The 20,729-nt window shown below is 38.4% G+C and overlaps 1 protein-coding gene across 1 annotated transcript in view; it reads left to right on the top strand.

The window, feature by feature from the left end:
* Nucleotides 1–20,729, top strand: part of clmpb (CXADR like membrane protein b) — a 109,598-nt gene that overhangs the window by 78,344 nt on the left and 10,525 nt on the right. The window contains exons 2-3 of the mRNA XM_087796256.1: nucleotides 5,600–5,751; nucleotides 18,852–19,056. Of these exons, the coding sequence (XP_087652382.1) occupies nucleotides 5,600–5,751; nucleotides 18,852–19,056 (357 nt within the window). The remainder of the gene's footprint in view (nucleotides 1–5,599; nucleotides 5,752–18,851; nucleotides 19,057–20,729) is intronic.

Here is a 20,729-nt window from a genome sequence, read left to right as displayed (position 1 = left end):
CAAATGTGTCTTTTTTTGCGTAACTTCAGACCTGACTGCGGCTTAAAGTATAAATATTCTCTTCTGATAATTGATACTAGTGTAACAGTAACTTTAGGAGAACCATGGACTGTTTACGAGAACCATTGGCTTTTTCTGAGATTCATGGACTCTTTCTAAGATCCATGAACACTTAATGAGAACCATGGACTCTTCCTGAGATTTGTGGACTCTTTATGAGAACCATGGACCGATGTCTTTGGTTCTCTGATAATTGATACATCCTGTAACAGAAATTCTACAGCATCAGTATCGACTTGGTTATAGTAGTTTCCTGAAGTTGAAGTTTCCCGACACCTCTATATTGAGGTCATCATGAATAAAACATAATACTTTGAAGGAAACTTGATTAAAAAAACTAAATTTTGAGTGAATGACTTTCATGAGAGACTTCAGGGACGTCGTATGTATGTGACGCATCAAATGTCTCACATCAAAGTAGATTAACAATCATTGTGACCAATATAGATGTCAGTGTTTAAGATAAGATAAGGATAGAACAAGTATACAAAGTCTTACAGTAAAATGATGTTTAAGTAAGTAAGTCATTTGTATTTATATTTACTCAAGTGTTTGATAGAGAGATATCGATAATAAACCTCCAAGAATAAAAATTAATATCAAATCAGATTCAACTGTTACAGACAGTTGGTAAAAATGATGTTCGTCCGACGATTTAACCCCTCGTGTGATTGAGTTTGACACTTCTGAGCTACTGAAATGTACTGCTGAATGTTCGTGATTATTATGTTTTGAATCCAGTCATGAAAGTATCGATCGACTCTTTTCCAGCCATTTTAATCAAAGAGTTAACCTAATAAATGTTAATACTTATATTATACTGTTGTGTTTTTCTTTTTAAATTAAAGTGAAATTTATAATACAAAACTATATTTTTTATCCTCTGGCTATTACAACGATACTTGCAGGAGCCAAGGTCTCAAGCAGCCACAAACAAATCTTGTAATTGATTTCCTTGTTTTAGAGTCTAAAGTGATTCAGTTTGTGGGGGTGTGGTATGATAATATAAATACTTTGGTTTGCACTGCAATGTAACCTGGTAGAATCTGAACACAATGTTACACTTGTTAGCTTAGCAAGTCAATAACAGTGCTAGTTACAGTACATTTAGAAAATAAGAATCTTAAATCTATAAATCTCTAAAACATGCTGTATTTGTGATTATTTTGAAAGAGCAGAGGTTTCACAGAGTGACCCACGAGGATGGTCATCTTCTCAATACTGGAAGAACTTATTTCTGGACTCGACCTTCACCAGGAAAGTAAAGAAACTAACTAGAAGCACAAACTTTTTTTCTCTCTCTCTCTCTTCTCTCCATGAAGGTTCAAAGCACTTAATGTCAGTCTCTTTGGATGAAAGCATCGTCGAGCACAAGATGTTCTGAAGCTTCCATGACCTGGATTAATGATCATGGTCATGTGACGTGTCTTAGACCAGGTCGTCAATCAAGGATTCTTCAACGTTTACATCTCACTCCAGATTCAATGGAATTGTTGGATTAGAATTTTGTTTTTAAATATATATTATGTTTAAATTGCTCTTCGGAAATACTTTCTCTCTGAACAGACTCTGAGTCTTGACACAGGAAATAAAGAACATGGGGGGGTCCCCAGAAGATGAAGGACCCTGCATACACTTCATTAACAAGTCACATGAGGGGAACCTCAGGATCCAGGAGCCGCTGTGTGAGAACCGAGGGACCCGTTTTCTGCCGACTCATCATTAGAAGCGAGCAGATGGTTCCGGCGAAAGGAAAGAGACTCGCAGGCCACCGTAGGGACCCCCGCCACTCACGTCAAGCACTTTCTCTTCTGCGAAGATGATGAATGTCAACGGAGACGTGATTGACATTGAAGAACCTTCGGGTCAAACGGAGAACGTGAATGACAAAGAAGAGTTTGACGAAGTGCTGAGGCTCAGCAGAAAGCAGGGGTTGTTTCAAGCGGGTGTGTTCGGCGTCAGCACTCACGGGGTTTAAGAGACTCACAGCTGACGTGGCCTCGGACCCCGAGACGACCTGTGGGACCCTCACCAGGGCGGACCCTCGCTGGAGTATTCTCAGAACACAGCTGGCTTCAGTGGAACAAAGACATTCTTTGGCCGGATGATGGAGGATGAAAACGATATATTTAACCCGTGACCGACAGAAAGATGTCACTTCGATTGTTGCCACAGAAATAGATTCAACAAATAAACCATGAACCACTTTTAGAAAGGATTGATGGATCTTTTAATGTCGTTTAAGGTGAAATAAACTTCACAGTCTCAAGTTAAGATGTTTCTTTTCATAACCTTTCAAAGCAGCTGAAAGGTGCATCTTTTTAAAAAATAATTATCTTTAGAAGATAAAGTTAACCCATTAAAAGTTATGGATGAGACACGTCTACAATGTTTAAACCAAATCATTGACATGGCAAATTATCTTAAACTCCTTTTTTTAATCTGGCGAAACTTCATCATTTATATAATGACATTATTAGATTTGTTTCTATTATATTTGATTTAAAGTCAAATGAGTCAATGTAAATATAAAATCTCCCAAACATAAACAATGATAATAATTCAAGACACTCAAAATGAAATATGTGATCAAATTGTTACATATATATAAATATATAAATAAAGCACATTTTGAGTGGATTTAAATGATGTATTGCTTTTCAAACCCGCTGTTCAAAGAGACCCTTGATCTATTATTGTGTCTCATATTTGAAAGATTAACCTTTAAAAGTCATGAATGTACTACAATATTGGTACAAATTATTGATTTAAACCAATGTCTTGAACTCCTTTTTTTAAATGTTGTGAAACATTAGTTACAGCTGATAAGTTAACATCATCTTTACCCTTAATGTTCAGCTTTACAATTTAAAAAAAATGCGTTCCCTAATTTATAAACACATAAAATGAGCCATTTAAGTTCAACACGATTTCAAGACGCTCAGAATAATCATTTAAAAAGTCTGAATGGATCACAACAATATAAAGTAATTCCAACTCATGTTGTTTAAGAACAAAAGTAGAAAGTTAAAAAAAAAACATTTGGATATAATTGATTGTATGGTTGTGTATCAGTATCATCAGCTGATTCATGTGGTATTTTTACTTTAAAGTACTATCAAATGCTACCCTACCAGGAAAGCAAATACTTGTACTTAAAGAATAAACCCCAGTATTTATGAAGTACTTACATAAGTAAGAGAATATTAGCACAGAAATGACCCAAAGGAAGAATAATGACCCAAAGAAAGAAACTTATTTTCACAAACAAAATAATGATGTATCTTCAGATCTGTGACATACATTCAGAGAACAACTGTTGTAATTTAAAATATTCTCTTTGTCTCCGCTGAAGCCCGGAGTCACGTGCCAGGCTCGTGCTGGTCTAGTATGTATGTCTAGTATGTATGTCTAGTTATGTCTAGTATGTACGTCTAGTTATGTCTAGTATGTACGTCTAGTTATGTCTAGTATGTATGTCTAGTTATGTCTAGTATGTATGTCTAGTTATGTCTAGTATGTATGTCTAGTTATGTCTAGTATGTACGTCTAGTTATGTCTAGTATGTACGTCTAGTATGTATGTCTAGTATGTATGTCTAGTTATGTCTAGTATGTGTGTCTAGTTATGTCTAGTATGTACGTCTAGTTATGTCTAGTATGTACGTCTAGTATGTATGTCTAGTATGTATGTCTAGTTATGTCTAGTATGTGTGTCTAGTTATGTCTAGTATGTACGTCTAGTTATGTCTAGTATGTGTGTCTAGTTATGTCTAGTATGTACGTCTAGTTATGTCTAGTATGTACGTCTAGTTATGTCTAGTATCCCCCACAGATCGCGGCTCGTCAGCCGTTGAATTAAAAGCAGCTTGTTAAGTGTTGTTCGGACAGAAATACACGGAGTATCTTCGTGCGTAAGCTCGGCAGAGCTGGGCATTATTTTAAAGTCCGTCGACCAGGTGGAGGGAGTCGAATATCCAGCAGCTCCATACACACGCACACACACACCTACACACACGCACCTACACACACGCACACACACACACACGCACTCACACACACACACACACACACTCTGCAGCTTTAGCTCCCAGCAAACTCCAGTGACGCCTCCGGCTAATTCCACTAAAGCGAACGGCCTGTCCAGCATTCTCCAATAAATTAGCTTCACTGCTTCCCCGCCGAGACACACTGACAGTCTGGCCCGAGTCCAGAGTTACACACTCACACACCCACAGACACACACACACACAATTATTTTATACCTTTTTCTTCACCTTCTCTCACACAGTCTCCTTCGCTTTAATTTGGTTTTTTATTTGACTTACTTTTTTATATTTTATTCATGAATTGATCATTTTAGCAAAACATAAATAAAATACCAAAAAAAATAACAGTTGCTGGTTCACTTCCAGTTCAGGAGGGAGTAAACTTGTGACCTTTCTGTGTTAAGTTTGTATGTTCTCTCCGTGTTGTGTTGGTTTACTCCGGACACTCCGGTTTCCTCCCACAGTCCAAAAACATACAGAGGTTGATTGAGAACTTTGGGGAAATTGTCCGTAGGTCTGAGTGTGTGTGTGAATGGTTGTGTGTCTTTGTGTGTCCTGAGACAGACTGGGGTCCTGTCCAGGGTGTCCCCTGCCTCTCACCTAATGAAACTGGAATGGACTCCCCCGGCAAAAAAAAAGAATGAATGAACTTTCAATCAAAACACTTGTAAGTTACAAGTGTTTTGATTGAAAGTTCATTCATTCCTTTTACAAGTTTTAGCTGTAAAAGTTTATATTCAATAAAAACCTACAGTCATTATATAAATTAATTTGACTGAATACATCTGAACAGGTCATCAGTATGTAATGTAAATATAACAATAAATGTCGGCTGTAGCTGAACAAACAACTTTACCCCCGAGAAAAATGACATTTTGGTTCCCCTAGTTTTTAAATCTCTATAAACAGTTGTAGCTCGACTTCTTCCTGGTTTCCCCGCCATTGATTTCAGTCTTGATGCGCAAGGCATTCTGGGATACAAGTCACTGCCGAGGACAAATGAGGAAGTCATTATCTTGTTCCTCAACTGTTGAGTATTGGAACAGCACTTGGGACCCGATGGTGATACAAAACCCTTTGTTGTGAGTCAACATTTCAAAACAAACATAAACGCGTGTTTTAAAACGTTTTTATCAATTTCTCTTTTAAAAAGTGTCTTTGTGGTTTGAAACCGTCCGTCTGTCCCGGTGCCTCCGTTGACCTTTGCCGTCAGAAAGATCGTCGATAAGTTTCTTGAAGTCCTTTCAAGCCAGAATCCATTTGATTCAAGATGTTTCTCTCCGTGTCTGATGTGATGCACGTCAGCATCAGGGTCAAGGTTCAAGGTTCTGGGTCACGTCTGTCACCGCGTCGTGCTTCCTGTTCGCAGTATATATATATATATATATATATATATATATATATATATATATATATATATCAATATACGTCTCACGTCTCAGGTCTGGTCTGATCATCAGCGTCTGATGCTGTTCCTTCTTCTCCCTCCAGTCCTGGTGGGCGTGATGTCGGTGGACGCCCAGACGGAGATGAAGAAGGTGGTCGGAGACAACGCCACGCTACCGTGTCACCACCAGCTGCCGTCGTCCAACTCCATCGACATCGAGTGGCTGCTGCAGAAACCCAACTCCAAGCAGAAAGTGGTGAGTCGGACGTCGTGACTGGAGGATGTTTTGCTGGAGGTCCAGCTTCAGGCCGTCTCTGACAAACCTCGCTGGGAAAGAACTCGACTGCAAACTGGTGTTGGGTTCGTTTCCCAGACAAACATACAGAAGTTGAATCGTGGATCGATGTTTCCTTCGAGCGGGTTATATTCACTAAGTCACTCCTGAATACAAAACAAATCCTGACATCTAAGTAAATCAACACAAATGATTTAAAAATGATTTTGTCAAAGTGATTCCACACGATTATTCCAGGTCAGGTCTGTCTTTTATATGTCGGCCTTAAACCAGTGTTTAAAATAAGATAAGGAACAGAAATGTAGTGTGTCTCCCAAACCTGTGTGTACACACTAAGCAGGGTACGAAAGTGTAGTGCACTATGCACACTCAATTGGTGCACTCAAACAGCCAGAATTGAGTGTGGATCGATGGACACTTTCCACCCTCAACGTCCTCCATCTTGGTGACGTAGATGAAGCTAAACTGAAGCTAAACTGTAGCTAAACTGATGCTAAACTGAAGCTAAACTGAAGCTTAACTGAAGCTAAACTGAAGCTAAACTGAAGCTAAACTGAAGCTACACTGAAGCTAAACTGAAGCTAAACTGAAGCTAAACTGAAGCTAAACTGAAGCTAAACTGTAGCTAAACTGATGCTAAACTGTAGCTAAACTGATGCTAAACTGAAGCTAAACTGAAGCTTAACTGAAGCTAAACTGAAGCTACACTGAAGCTACACTGAAGCTAAACTGAAGCTTAACTGAAGCTTAACTGAAGCTAAACTGATACTAAACTGAAGCTAAACTGAAGCTTAACTGAAGCTAAACTGATACTAAACTGAAGCTAAACTGAAGCTACACTGAAGCTAAACTGAAGCTAAATCACTGATGACACGTCTTCAGAGCAGATACTGACGTAAATGTCTCGAGAAAACACCATTTTTAGCGCAAAACAACACAATAATTACACAATGAAACACAACTGGTCTAGAAAGGCGCTTTACAAATAACTATTACTTACTTACTTACTTACTTATTAACTTGTCAAGTGTTGATGATAGTGTTTAAACTAATGTTTACAATCACTGTTAAATAGTAGTAGAAGAAGAAGCTGTCGAGTCATTTCCTGTAAGTGTGTAGCAGCAGAGTTTGATTTGAGACAGAACTACACTGTAAGTGTGTAGTAGTTTGATTTGAGACTGTACTACACTGACGAAAGTAAGTACACTGACTACAGTGTACTGTAGAGCAGTGCACTTGGAGAAGTGTGTGATTTGAGACACAGCAATGCTCTAATAGTTCAATTAATGTCAAAGAAAATGAATTTGATGGAAACGTTTGGTACGAGGAAACAAATATAAACTAAAAACAAGACGATCGTTCCGAGAACAACATCACTTCAGATTCAAACTTCCTGTTCAGTGAAAACACATTTTATTCGACCGGCGACCTTGACTGAAGAGATGTTCGGCCCCTTGTTGGATTGAGTTCGACCCTCCGTCATCGACTGTGTGAGATGTTGACGTAGAATCTGTTTCACGTCAACAAGTGACCCGTCAAGAGGATGAAATTCTTGAGCTAAAAACTTGTTAGACATCGTTTTCACCGTCAGTACACAAGAACGTATGTGTGGGAGAAAATGTCATTTTAAATGTGACTTGTCCCTGGTGACCCGGGTAGCTGGGACAGGCCCGGGCCTCGCTAATGGAAGATCATTAATTCATGAGATCTTCATTGGGTTGAACGTTAAAGACGACGGACGGAAAACTGTTCTTCAAATTTCCTGGACATTGAACGAGTGGAAGAGAAATAACGTTTAGAATGAGTCAATCAGTATTTTATCGACACAAAGACGGTGTAAGAATCTGTTTCTGAGTCGACGCGGCTGCTGTTCAGACGTCTTTTTTAAACGCACCACATTCCCGTGACCGTCCTGCGAGGGTTTGTCTTCCCAGCTCTTATCTCTGGACGATGACTTTTGAGAAGCTCATTACGACTGAGATTGTGGAAGAACGAACTGTTAATATTAATTCTCTTATCAACGAGATACAGTTCAGTCCAGACCCGCGACAGCAGGAGAACAAATCTCTCTCGTGGTCGAATGAATCCACAGTCACTTATCGTCACACACTGGCTGGAGATTCAATGAAGTCATTTCTTAAACATTTAGAATCATGTTGTGGTTTAATAACTGTTATGAGTCATTAAACATGTCTTTGGATTGTACGACAACATGGAGGAGAAACTTCTCGTCTCTTAGGATTTCGTTTTGTGTCTGTTTTCCTGGTCGATGTTCAACGTTCAAATATTTTGTGGCAACATGAATCTGTTACTTTCCACATAAGTAGTGATACAATACATTTTTGTACTAAAATAACTAGTGATGACACTTCAACTAAAACTAGTTCAATGACTCATATACTGTGACTTGAGGTGTTTTGTGTGATTTTTATTTTCACTGTAAAAGTTCTTGATGGTTTGAACATGATACATATCTACTGGTTGTTAATCACAGTACAAAAACAGAGTTAAAGTTATATTATTTACAAACAAAAATAAAGTTAAAGTTATGTTATTTACAAACAAAATCAAAGTTAAAGTTATGTTATTTACAAACAAAAATAAAGTTAAAGTTATGTTATTTACAAACAAAAATAAAGTTAAAGTTATGTTATTTACAAACAAAAATAAAGTTAAAGTTATGTTATTTACAAACAAAAATAAAGTTAAAGTTATGTTATTTACAAACAAAAATAAAGTTAAAGTTATGTTATTTACAAACAAAAACAAAGTTAAAGTTATGTTATTTACAAACAAAAATAAAGTTAAAGTTATGTTATTTACAAACAAAATCAAAGTTAAAGTTATGTTATTTACAAACAAAAACAAAGTTAAAGTTATATTATCTAAAAACAAAAACAAAGATAAAGTTATGTTATTTACAAACAAAAAGAAAGTTAAAGTTATGTTATTTATATCATATTTCCTTACAATCTGATTCATTACCTCATCAGTTTCATCCTTCATTCATCAATAAAGTCTGGAAACAGAACATTCATCAACTGATACAAACAGGGACATGGAAACTTTTGCCACGTTAAGCGAGTGCTCATGGGAAATGTAGTCTCCCGTCTAAACACTACCACTTTAGTCCACTTGTGTCTCCCGAATTCAAATCACAAAGAATCGCTTTAATCATAGATTTTAATTTTCATCAGTTGAATGAAATTGTCAGTTGATTTTTGACACACAAATTTGCACTTTTCATCCAAAAAAGGTTTGATTTCAGTTCAGATCTCGTTCTAGTTTCAGTCACGAGCAACAGTTTATGCTCCAGCAAGAGCCTCAACACGGCAGTACATAGTAACTCGTGGTGTGTCTCAAATCACATACTTGTGTACTCAAAGTTAGTATTTTTAGTGCGTAAGTGCGTCTTAATTCTTAGTATGTAAATGTAGTGCTCCATACACACTAAGTTGTCACTAAAACACACACAAAACTGAGTATGGACTACTGGACCACTAAACGACTCCATCTTAGTGACGTTGTAGACGGAAGTTACGTCATATATATATATATATATATATATATATTCATATACTTACAGGTGTATTTTCAGCAGCAGTACGAGGATAAACACGTCTTCGCTGCTGATACCAGTTTAAATATCTCGCTAATATTTCGATTCTCATATTTTTTCTTTATTTCTTTTTCCAAACTTGCAAAACGTGCTGCCAGCAGGTGTCGATAGTGTTCCTACAGCTGGTTGAAATCATCGTTAAATAGTAGTAGAAGAAGAAGCTGTCGCGTCATTTCCTGTTAGTGTGTAGCAGCAGAGTTTGATTTGAGACATACTATCTGTGGAGGATTAGTTACTAGTTAGTACGTACACTATCCTGATGATACTAACTTCTAGTATACTAAGAGAAGTATGTTTGAGACATACTATCTGTGGAGGATTAGTTAATTAGTTAGTACGTGCACTATCCTGATGATACTAACTTCTAGTATACTAAGAGAAGTATGTTTGAGACATACTATCTGTGGAGGATTAGTTACTAGTTAGTACGTACACTATCCTGATGATACTAACTTCTAGTATACTAAGAGAAGTATGTGATTTGAGACATACTATCTGTGGAGGATTAGTTACTAGTTAGTACGTACACTATCCTGATGATACTAACTTCTAGTATACTAAGAGAAGTATGTTTGAGACATACTATCTGTGGAGGATTAGTTACTAGTTAGTACGTACACTATCCTGATGCATACTAACTTCTAGTATACTAAGAGAAGTATGTTTGAGACATACTATCTGTGGAGGATTAGTTACTAGTTAGTACATACACTATCCTGATGATACTAACTTCTAGTATACTAAGAGAAGTATGTTTGAGACATACTATCTGTGGAGGATTAGTTACTAGTTAGTACGTAAACTATCCTGATGCATACTAACTTCTAGTATACTAAGAGAAGTATGTTTGAGACATACTATCTGTGGAGAATTAGTTACTAGTTAGTACGTACACTATCCTGATGATACTAACTTCTAGTATACTAAGAGAAGTATGGTTGAGACATACTATCTGTGGAGAATTAGTTACTAGTTAGTACGTACACTATCCTGATGGTACTAACTTCTAGTATACTAAGAGAAGTATGTTTGAGACATACTATCTGTGGAGGATTAGTTACTAGTTAGTACGTACACTAACCTGATGATACTAACTTCTAGTATACTAAGAGAAGTATGTTTGAGACATACTATCTGTGGAGGATTAGTTACTAGTTAGTAGGTACACTATCCTGATGATACTAACTTCTAGTATACTAAGAGAAGTATGTTTGAGACATACTATCTGTGGAGAATTAGTTACTAGTTAGTACGTACACTATCCTGATGATACTAACTTCTAGTATACTAAGAGAAGTATGTTTGAGACATACTATCTGTGGAGAATTAGTTACTAGTTAGTATGTACACTATCCTGATGATACTAACTTCTAGTATACTAAGAGAAGTATGTTTGAGACATACTATCTGTGGAGGATTAGTTACTAGTTAGTACATACACTATCCTGATGATACTAACTTCTAGTGTACTAAGAGAAGTATGTTTGAGACATACTATCTGTGGAGGATTAGTTACTAGTTAGTACGTAAACTATCCTGATGCATACTAACTTCTAGTATACTAAGAGAAGTATGTTTGAGACATACTATCTGTGGAGAATTAGTTACTAGTTAGTACGTACACTATCCTGATGATACTAACTTCTAGTATACTAAGAGAAGTATGTTTGAGACATACTATCTGTGGAGGATTAGCTACTAGTTAGTAGGTACACTATCCTGATGCATACTAACTTCTAGTGTACTAAGAGAAGTATGTTTGAGACATACTATCTGTGGAGAATTAGTTACTAGTTCGTAGGTACACTATCCTGATGCATACTAACTTCTAGTATACTAAGAGAAGTATGTTTGAGACATACTATCTGTGGAGAATTAGTTACTAGTTAGTAGGTACACTATCCTGATGATACTAACTTCTAGTATACTAAGAGAAGTAAGTTTGAGACATACTATCTGTGGAGGATTAGTTACTAGTTAGTACGTACACTAACCTGATGATACTAACTTCTAGTATACTAAGAGAAGTATGTTTGAGACATACTATCTGTGGAGGATTAGTTACTAGTTAGTAGGTACACTATCCTGATGATACTAACTTCTAGTATACTAAGAGAAGTATGTTTGAGACATACTATCTGTGGAGGATTAGTTACTAGTTAGTACGTACACTAACCTGATGATACTAACTTCTAGTATACTAAGAGAAGTATGTTTGAGACATACTATCTGTGGAGGATTAGTTACTAGTTAGTAGGTACACTATCCTGATGATACTAACTTCTAGTATACTAAGAGAAGTATGTTTGAGACATACTATCTGTGGAGAATTAGTTACTAGTTAGTACGTACACTATCCTGATGATACTAACTTCTAGTATACTAAGAGAAGTATGTTTGAGACATACTATCTGTGGAGGATTAGTTACTAGTTAGTAGGTACACTATCCTGATGATACTAACCAGTGCACTAAGAGAAGTATGTTTGAGTCATACTATCTGTGGAGGATTAGTTACTAGTTAGTACGTACACTATCCTGATGATACTAACTTCTAGTATACTAAGAGAAGTATGTTTGAGACATACTATCTGTGGAGGATTAGTTACTAGTTAGTAGGTACACTATCCTGATGATACTAACTTCTAGTATAATAAGAGAAGTATGTTTGAGACATACTATCTGTGGAGGATTAGTTACTAGTTAGTACGTACACTATCCTGATGATACTAACCAGTGCACTAAGAGAAGTGTGTGATTTGAGACACAGCATCAATGCTTTCTTAGTGCAACACCAAAGGTTCCCTAACTAGTCGTCCACGGCGTGGAAACCTGTCGTCTCCATCACAGGAAACAGTAAGACGTCATCTTCCCTCCACTGGTCTGAGTTTTCCTCGCCAGTGAACGTTGCTCCTCCAGAGCGACCGAGTGTAAAAATGACACCATCTTCCTGTCAGGAGAAGATTTCCTTCTTCTGTCTCGGAGCCGCTGGCTCGTGATGCGACGCTTCGGCGAGAGAAAGTGTGAGACGAGAGTGAGACAAAGAGAGAAAGGAAACAAGTGTCGTACGCTTTGATGGCTCAGAGTCTCCATTAATATTTCACCGCGAAGATAACATTGGAGGCGCCATTAATTAAAATCTAACATCTGAAAATTTGATTAGAGGAGAGACGGCGCCTGCAGCCGATGAATAAATCATTCTTTTGTTCCGCTGGAAGCTCGTGTTGAGACGGAACAGCATCTTGTCAACATTTAGCCTCCAAGCTAACCTAGCGGAGGCTTTAAGAACATTAAGACACTCTGACGTCAGTGAAACACATGTTTATCTTTAAATATTATGTTTTTACAAACAATTGATTTCAACCAAATCAATGGATTCTTTAAGAATATAATTGACTAAACTTGGGTTTTCATTATTTCTGTTATGAATTAGTAAAAGTTCCTTTAAAAGGGCTTTCAATTTAATATTAATAATGTGTAATTATATAATAATAAATTAATAATATGACAAAATAGAATGAGTGACAATAAAAACAATAATTATTAACTTATAACTTATTAACTTTCTATTTTTGCTCAAATTTTAGAGGAATATAGACCTATTTTGAATGAAACCTTCTAGTATATTTTTTAATATATCTTAAAATAATAATAAAAAATGTTTGAATTAAATCAAAATATAGATGTTTGTGTTCATTTTAATTGCAGCCTGTAATATAAAGTATAAGTTGTTTATTTAATTATTTCTATCATGTTGTATTTGTTTTATTGTTCATGTTATGTTTATTTAAACTTGAGCCATTTTCTCTTCTTTTACTTAAGTTAAGTTAATCTTTTCTTGAAAAATCAACCACAAGAGAATGTTTTGATAAATATCATATAAAATTGCTAAATGTATTTTAAGTGAATGGTTTCATTCCATGAATACAGTGAAAAAAGCAACATGTATCTTAGAAAAAAACATTTAAATCATTGAATTCTTTTATCATTTGTAGCCGGAAAAGTGTATTCGTTGCTGAAGATGAAAATGTTAAAACGACAAATATTCATGATGCTTTGAAAGAAAAGTTAATTGTCACTGGACTATATTTGTGTCTGAATGGAGTCACGTACATGTAGATGCATCAACAGCAACTCCAACTCTGCATGGTTTCATCTGAGAAGAAATAAAAACGAACATCAGGCTCTGGATCGTCGTCACAGAAGCATCAGGTCGTGCATCGTTCCGTGGCGTCGGCAGATGATTTCTCGTGGGCAGGAGCTGGAAATATGTCGCTGATGATTCCACCTGATGTGTGTGTGTGTGTGTGCGAGGTGTTGTGTGTTGACGTGTCCGCTCGTCACCTGTGATCACAGCAGGTTCTGGTGTTTGTGTGCCGGCGCTGATGCTCCGTGGCACCAGCGTTTAGACCCATCTGCAGGCGCTCGCCCGGAGTCACAGGCCGGCCTGACAGCTGCGCTCGTGTTTGTGTGTTTGTGTGTTTGTGTGTTTGTGTGGACGCACACATGCGCACACGTGTGGCAGGAAACACATTTTTTTGTTTGTTTTTTATACTCTTGAATGTTTTAGTTCATGTCTCTAATGAGTTTCCAGCAGAAATGTGGGGCAGAGTTTAAATGGAAACCCTGGAAAGCTCTTTGAGTCTCTGAAGACGAGTCTCTGAAGACGAGTCTCTGAAGACGAGTCTCTGAAGACGAGTCTCTGAAGACGAGTCTCTGAAGAGGAGTCTCTGAAGACGAGTCTCTGAAGACGAGTCTCTGAAGACGAGTCTCTGAAGACGAGTCTCTTAAGACGAGTCTCTGAAGACGAGTCTCTGAAGACGAGTCTCTGAAGACGAGTCTCTGAAGACGAGTCTCTGAAGACGAGTCTCTTAAGACGAGTCTCTGAAGACGAGTCTCTGAAGACGAGTCTCTGAAGACGAGTCTCTGAAGACGAGTCTCTGAAGACGAGTCTCTGAAGACGAGTCTCTTAAGACGAGTCTCTTAAGACGAGTCTCTGAAGACGAGTCTCTGAAGACGAGTCTCTGAAGACGAGTCTCTTAAGACGAGTCTCTTAAGACGAGTCTCTGAAGACGAGTCTCTGAAGACGAGTCTCTGAAGACGAGTCTCTTAAGACGAGTCTCTTAAGACGAGTCTCTTAAGACGAGTCTCTTAAGACGAGTCTCTGAAGATGAGTCTCTTAAGACGAGTCTCTGAAGACGAGTCTCTTAAGACGAGTCTCTTAAGACGAGTCTCTTAAGACGAGTCTCTTAAGACGAGTCTCTTAAGACGAGTCTCTTAAGACGAGTCTCTTAAGACGAGTCTCTGAAGACGAGTCTCTTAAGACGAGTCTCTGAAGACGAGTCTCTGAAGACGAGTCTCTTAAGACGAGTCTCTTAAGACGAGTCTCTGAAGACGAGTCTCTTAAGACGAGTCTCTGAAGACGAGTCTCTTAAGACGAGTCTCTGAAGACGAGTCTCTGAAGACGAGTCTCTTAAGACGAGTCTCTGAAGACGAGTCTCTTAAGACGAGTCTCTGAAGACGAGTCTCTGAAGACGAGTCTCTTAAGACGAGTCTCTGAAGACGAGTCTCTGAAGACGAGTCTCTTAAGACGAGTCTCTGAAGACGAGTCTCTTAAGACGAGTCTCTGAAGACGAGTCTCTTAAGACGAGTCTCTTAAGACGAGTCTCTTGAGACGAGTCTCTTGAGACGAGTCTCTTGAGACGAGTCTCTTAAGACGAGTCTCTTAAGACGAGTCTCTGAAGACGAGTCTCTGAAGACGAGTCTCTGAAGACGAGTCTCTGAAGACGAGTCTCTTAAGACGAGTCTCTTAAGACGAGTCTCTTAAGACGAGTCTCTTGAGAAGAGTCTCTTAAGACGAGTCTCTTAAGACGAGTCTCTTAAGAAGAGTCTCTGAAGACGAGTCTCTGAAGACGAGTCTCTTAAGACGAGTCTCTTAAGACGAGTCTCTTAAGACGAGTCTCTTAAGACGAGTCTCTTAAGACGAGTCTCTTAAGATGAGTCTCTTAAGACGAGTCTCTGAAGACGAGTCTCTGAAGACGAGTCTCTTAAGACGAGTCTCTTAAGACGAGTCTCTTAAGACGAGTCTCTTAAGACGAGTCTCTTAAGACGAGTCTCTTAAGACGAGTCTCTGAAGACGAGTCTCTGAACGTCAGCACTGAACCACATGTGTAGAACAACTCTTTTGAGTGTTTTGTCAAATCAAAGTGTGAGTTTAAGATAAGATAAGTAACAGAGATTTTCAATGTAAGCAAGTACACACAGATTTCAGGGGTTGCTGGTTCACTTCCAGCTTGAGGCGACTTGTAACCTCTCAGAGTTGAGTGTGAATGTTCATCTGTGCTTGTGAAGGTTTACTCTGGGAACTCTGGTTTCCTCCCAAAGTCCCAAAAACATTGGACTGGTTTCAGGTTTTAGGCCAAAAACAATTTGGACAAGATAACAATTCTGTAAAGTCTTTAAATTGTTCAAGTTGACTCACTGGATATATCGTGTTGTGCATTTTTGTTTGTGACATTTTTTATCCTTGTTTTGTGAAATTAGCTTCGAAATCCTTCGACCTCAGCAGTTTAATTCATGACGCAACAACATGTTTCGACACATTAACGGACAAAAGTTCATAATTTAAAGCAAAAGTCTGGTTTATTAGCATAATAAACAAGGAATACATGAATTAATATAATTTAATTTTTATATTTTCAAATGACTGAGTGTGTTGAGTGTGTTATCAAGTGTGTTCAACATATTAACTTCTTAATCATTGCTTGTGTTTCAAAGCATTGCTTGGTTTGAGTCGGGAATAGAAAGTGTTGAAATGTCTCAAAAAGAGCAGGTTTACTCACAAGAGATGATCTTCTTCATCTTTTACTAACTTGATGCATAAATAACTTTGTTCTTGTCGCTCATATTAATAACAAATCATTCACAATGGTATAAAAATCCCCAAAAAAAGTGTTCTTGCTTCAAAGTGAAATGCGACCGTCTTCAAGAAGGTTCTGTATTAATCTCTCCTTGAACAAGTAAAATACTTGATCTGTGATTTATCTTTTCTCTGACTTTGAAGTCAGTTTCCGGACAATATTTATTTGTCAGTTTCTTTTGAACCACGACGACGCCGACATCGATTATTTTTGCAACGTGAAAGGTTCAGAATAGATGTTGAGTATCGATGAACGTGGTCACGATCTATACAACAAGAAGGAAGAACATTTCAATCCATTCAACAAAAGCTTCAGTACATTTATACTCACATGTTCCAGAGAAATACGACACTTTAACAGCCAAAGAACCGGAAATGTTTGCCCTTTTTTTAATTTAAAAAGTACTTTTAGGTGTATTTGAATAAACAAATAAAACAATTTTCAAAATGTTTTAACAATAATTATTCATATACATGATGAAGAAAATGTCCCATATGTTTGAAACTTATTTCCATCATTACTAAGCTAAAAATGTTGTATTTAGGATTTTTGATTTTTTTGTAATATATTCCTCTTGTTTCAGATGAGGTCTTGACGATATTTTTAGTTGTGTATAATCCATAACGGTAAGTAAAAGTTAAAATAAAAAGTGTTTTCAGTCTTTATTTCGATTATTTAAGGCCAAATAAAACATAGAAATGACAATAAGTTATTTTTTTTTATCAAGCACAAGTTTAAATATGCTTTCATTGACCGAATAAAATGACGTGTTTGGGAAGAACTCTGACACAAAACTTCTCTAACTCTTAATTGCTGACAAAAACACCATCGAGGACTTAAGTCGTGTATCAGTCGATCTGACTTCTGCCTGATAAACAGAACAATAACAACAACGACGAAGATAATCAAGTGACGAACTTCAGCAAATCCGTCGTCTTGTAAAAACCATTATCTTCCAGTTTTTAAGAATCACTTCTGCAAAGATCCACGCGTCGTTCTGTCCGTCCTGGACTTGTGTTGGTCGTAGACGACGACTCGTAGACGACGACTCGTAGACGACGACTCGTAGACGACGACTCGTAGACGACGACTCGTAGACGACGACTCGTAGACGACGACTCGTAGACGACGACTCGTAGACGACGACTCGTAGACGACGACTCTTAGACGACGACTCGTAGACGACGACTCGTAGACGACGACTCGTAGACGACGACTCGTAGACGACGACTCGTAGACGACGACTCTTAGACGACGACTCGTAGACGACGACTCGTAGACGACGACTCGTAGACGACGACTCGTAGACGACGACTCTTAGACGACGACTCTTAGACGACGACTCGTAGACGCGACTCGTAGACGACGACTCGTAGACGACGACTCATAGACGACGACTCGTAGACGACGACTCGTAGACGACGACTCTTAGACGACGACTCGTAGGCGACGACTCGTAGACGACAACTCTTAGACGACGACACGTAGACGACGACTCGTAGACGACGACTCATAGACGACAACTCTTAGACGACGACTCGTAGGCGACGACTCGTAGACGACAACTCTTAGACGACGACACGTAGACGACGACTCGTAGACGACGACTCGTAGACGACAACTCTTAGACGACGACTCGTAGACGACAACTCTTAGACGACGACTCGTAGACGACGACTCGTAGACGACGACTCTTAGACGACGACTCGTAGACGACGACTCTTAGACGACGACTCGTAGACGACGACTCTTAGACGACGACTCGTAGACGACGACTCTTAGACGACGACTCTTAGAAGACGACTCTTAGACGACGACTCTTAGACAACGACTCGTAGACGACGACTCGTAGACGACGACTCTTAGAGGACGACTCTTAGACGACGACTCATAGACAACGACTCGTAGACGACGACTCGTAGACGACGACTCGTAGACGACGACTCTTAGACGACGACTCATAGACGACGACTCGTAGACGACGACTCTTAGACGACGACTCCTAGACGACGACTCCTAGACGACGACTCTTAGACGACGACTCTTAGAAGACGACTCTTAGACGACGACTCGTAGACGACGACTCCTAGACGACGACTCTTAGACGACGACTCTTAGACGACGACTCTTAGACGACGACTCGTAGACGACGACGACTCGTAGACGACAACAGACTTTCGGGCTCTACCGTCTCCGGCGTCGTCTTCTCTGAGCGGAGGGTTCAGGAGAATAAAATAATGATGTCACTGAAAAAGATGTCAAAAGCTAAATTATTCATTGATGTATTCATCCGTCATCTCCGGCTCTTTCTGAAGCTGAAATAAATTCCGTCTGACGTGGCCTACATTCACGGCAGACCTCGTGCAGACAGAACCCATGCCTTATTTGTGCTTTTTTTTTCTGTGGGTAAGTCACGCAGCAGTGACTCAGTGTTTGAAGGAGTCAGGTGAGGTTGCCGTGACGACGAGTGAACGACCGTCCTTTGAATCCACGATTTCAAGACAAAACTTCTCTCGTCTCCAGATCATCACCTTCTTCGGGGGTCAGGTGTACATCAACGAGGCCACGGGGAACGAGGTCAGCCGTCTGTCCTTCGCCGGAGACTACCTGGGCGGAGACACCTCCCTGCTGATCAGCGACCTCCTGCTGACCGACTCCGGACAGTACTACTGTAAAGTCAAGACCGGAGGGAACTATCACTGGAGCATCGTCAACCTCATCGTCCTCGGTGAGTCCAGAGGTTACAGAGTTAGAGTCGACACAGATACGCCTACTGGAGAGTGAAGAAACTAACACTGTGTTTATATATATATAAATATACACTATACTAAACTATATAATAGCTGAAGTACTTGGCATTTCCCAAGGACTTCCATGAGATTCATTTATTATTATATATATTTGGCGTGTGTATTTGTCAAGAGTGTGTTGGTAGTATCACAATACAAGGATACAATATATTGTGATAGTGTAGTAACAAGTATATATGTATAGTATTGTGGAGTACTTGACTCTGGTGTTGTGATAGTGTAGTAACAAGTATATATGTGTAGTATTGTGGAGTACTTGACTCTGGTGTTGTGATAGTGTAGTGACAAGTATATATGTGTAGTATTGTGGAGTACTTTACTCTAGTGTTGTGATACTGTAGTAACAAGTATATATGGGTAGTATTGTCCAGTACTTGACTCTGGTGTAGTGATAGTGTAGTAAAAAGAATATATGTGTAGTATTGTCCAGTATTTGACTCTGGTGTTGTGATAGTGTAGTAACAAGTATATATGTTTAGTATTGTCCAGTACTTGACTCTGGTGTTGTGATATTGTAGTAACAAGTATATATGTGTAGTATTGTCCAGTACTTGACTCTGGTGTTGTGATAGTGTAGTGACAAGTATATATGTGTAGTATTGTCCAGTACTTGACTCTGGTGTTGTGATAGTGTAGTAACAAGTATATATGTGTAGTATTGTCCAGTACTTGACTCTGGTGTTGTGATAGTGTAGTAACAAGTATATATATGTGTAGTATTGTCCAGTACTTGACTCTGGTGTTGTAGTATTTACAGACCACATGACTCTTGATGAAGTAGTAACTGCTTTCATTTGTTTTCAAACCAAAATATGTCCAAACATCAGCTTTAAAATATGCTGGAGTTACTGTATCTTCTTGTACTCAGTCATCATTCTTCCTTTAGCTGTGGAGGATGTAACGCCTGCTGCCATCTAGAGGCCGAAGGTTTAGTTGCAACACAAAAATATTTGTGCATATTTGCTCCTGGATCGTAAAAAATATAATTATTTAATATTACACACACATTAATGGAATATAAACCATAAAAACTATGATAACACAAAATATTATTACAAGCAAAAGATGAAAAATGAAAATATAAATTTTGATTTTTTTTTTCTTTAAATAATTCTTGCTGATCAGTATCAGTATCCTGGAAAAAAAGTGTTGTAAAATATTACATATAAATAATATATATGTTTATACATATATGTATATATATAGACTGTACTTGAGGACGTACACACACACACACACACACACACACACACACACGCACACACACACACACACAGACACACACAGACAGACACACACACACACACACACACACACACACACACACAGACACACACACAAATTTCTAAACACAACATCATTAACTGTTCGTGCTCAAAGATCTAATGATTCAATTTAATTATTCTGACTTGATTTTCTTCCTGTTGTTCGGTTTCTTTTGATTTGTTGAGATGATGAGGTATGTGTGTGTCTGTGTGTGTGTGTGTGTGTGTGTGTGTGTGCGTGCGTGCGTGCGCGCGCGCGCGCGCGTGCGTGCATGTGTGTGTGTGTGTGTGTGTGTGTGTGTGTGTGTGTGTGTGTGTGTGTGTGT

The sequence above is a fragment of the Callionymus lyra genome, chromosome 7 (assembly GCF_982586985.1).
Source record: "Callionymus lyra chromosome 7, fCalLyr1.hap1.1, whole genome shotgun sequence".
NCBI classification, from domain to species: Eukaryota; Metazoa; Chordata; class Actinopteri; order Syngnathiformes; family Callionymidae; genus Callionymus; species Callionymus lyra.
Note: the sequence above shows the minus strand (reverse complement) of the source record. Positions and strands in the feature narration are given on the sequence as shown.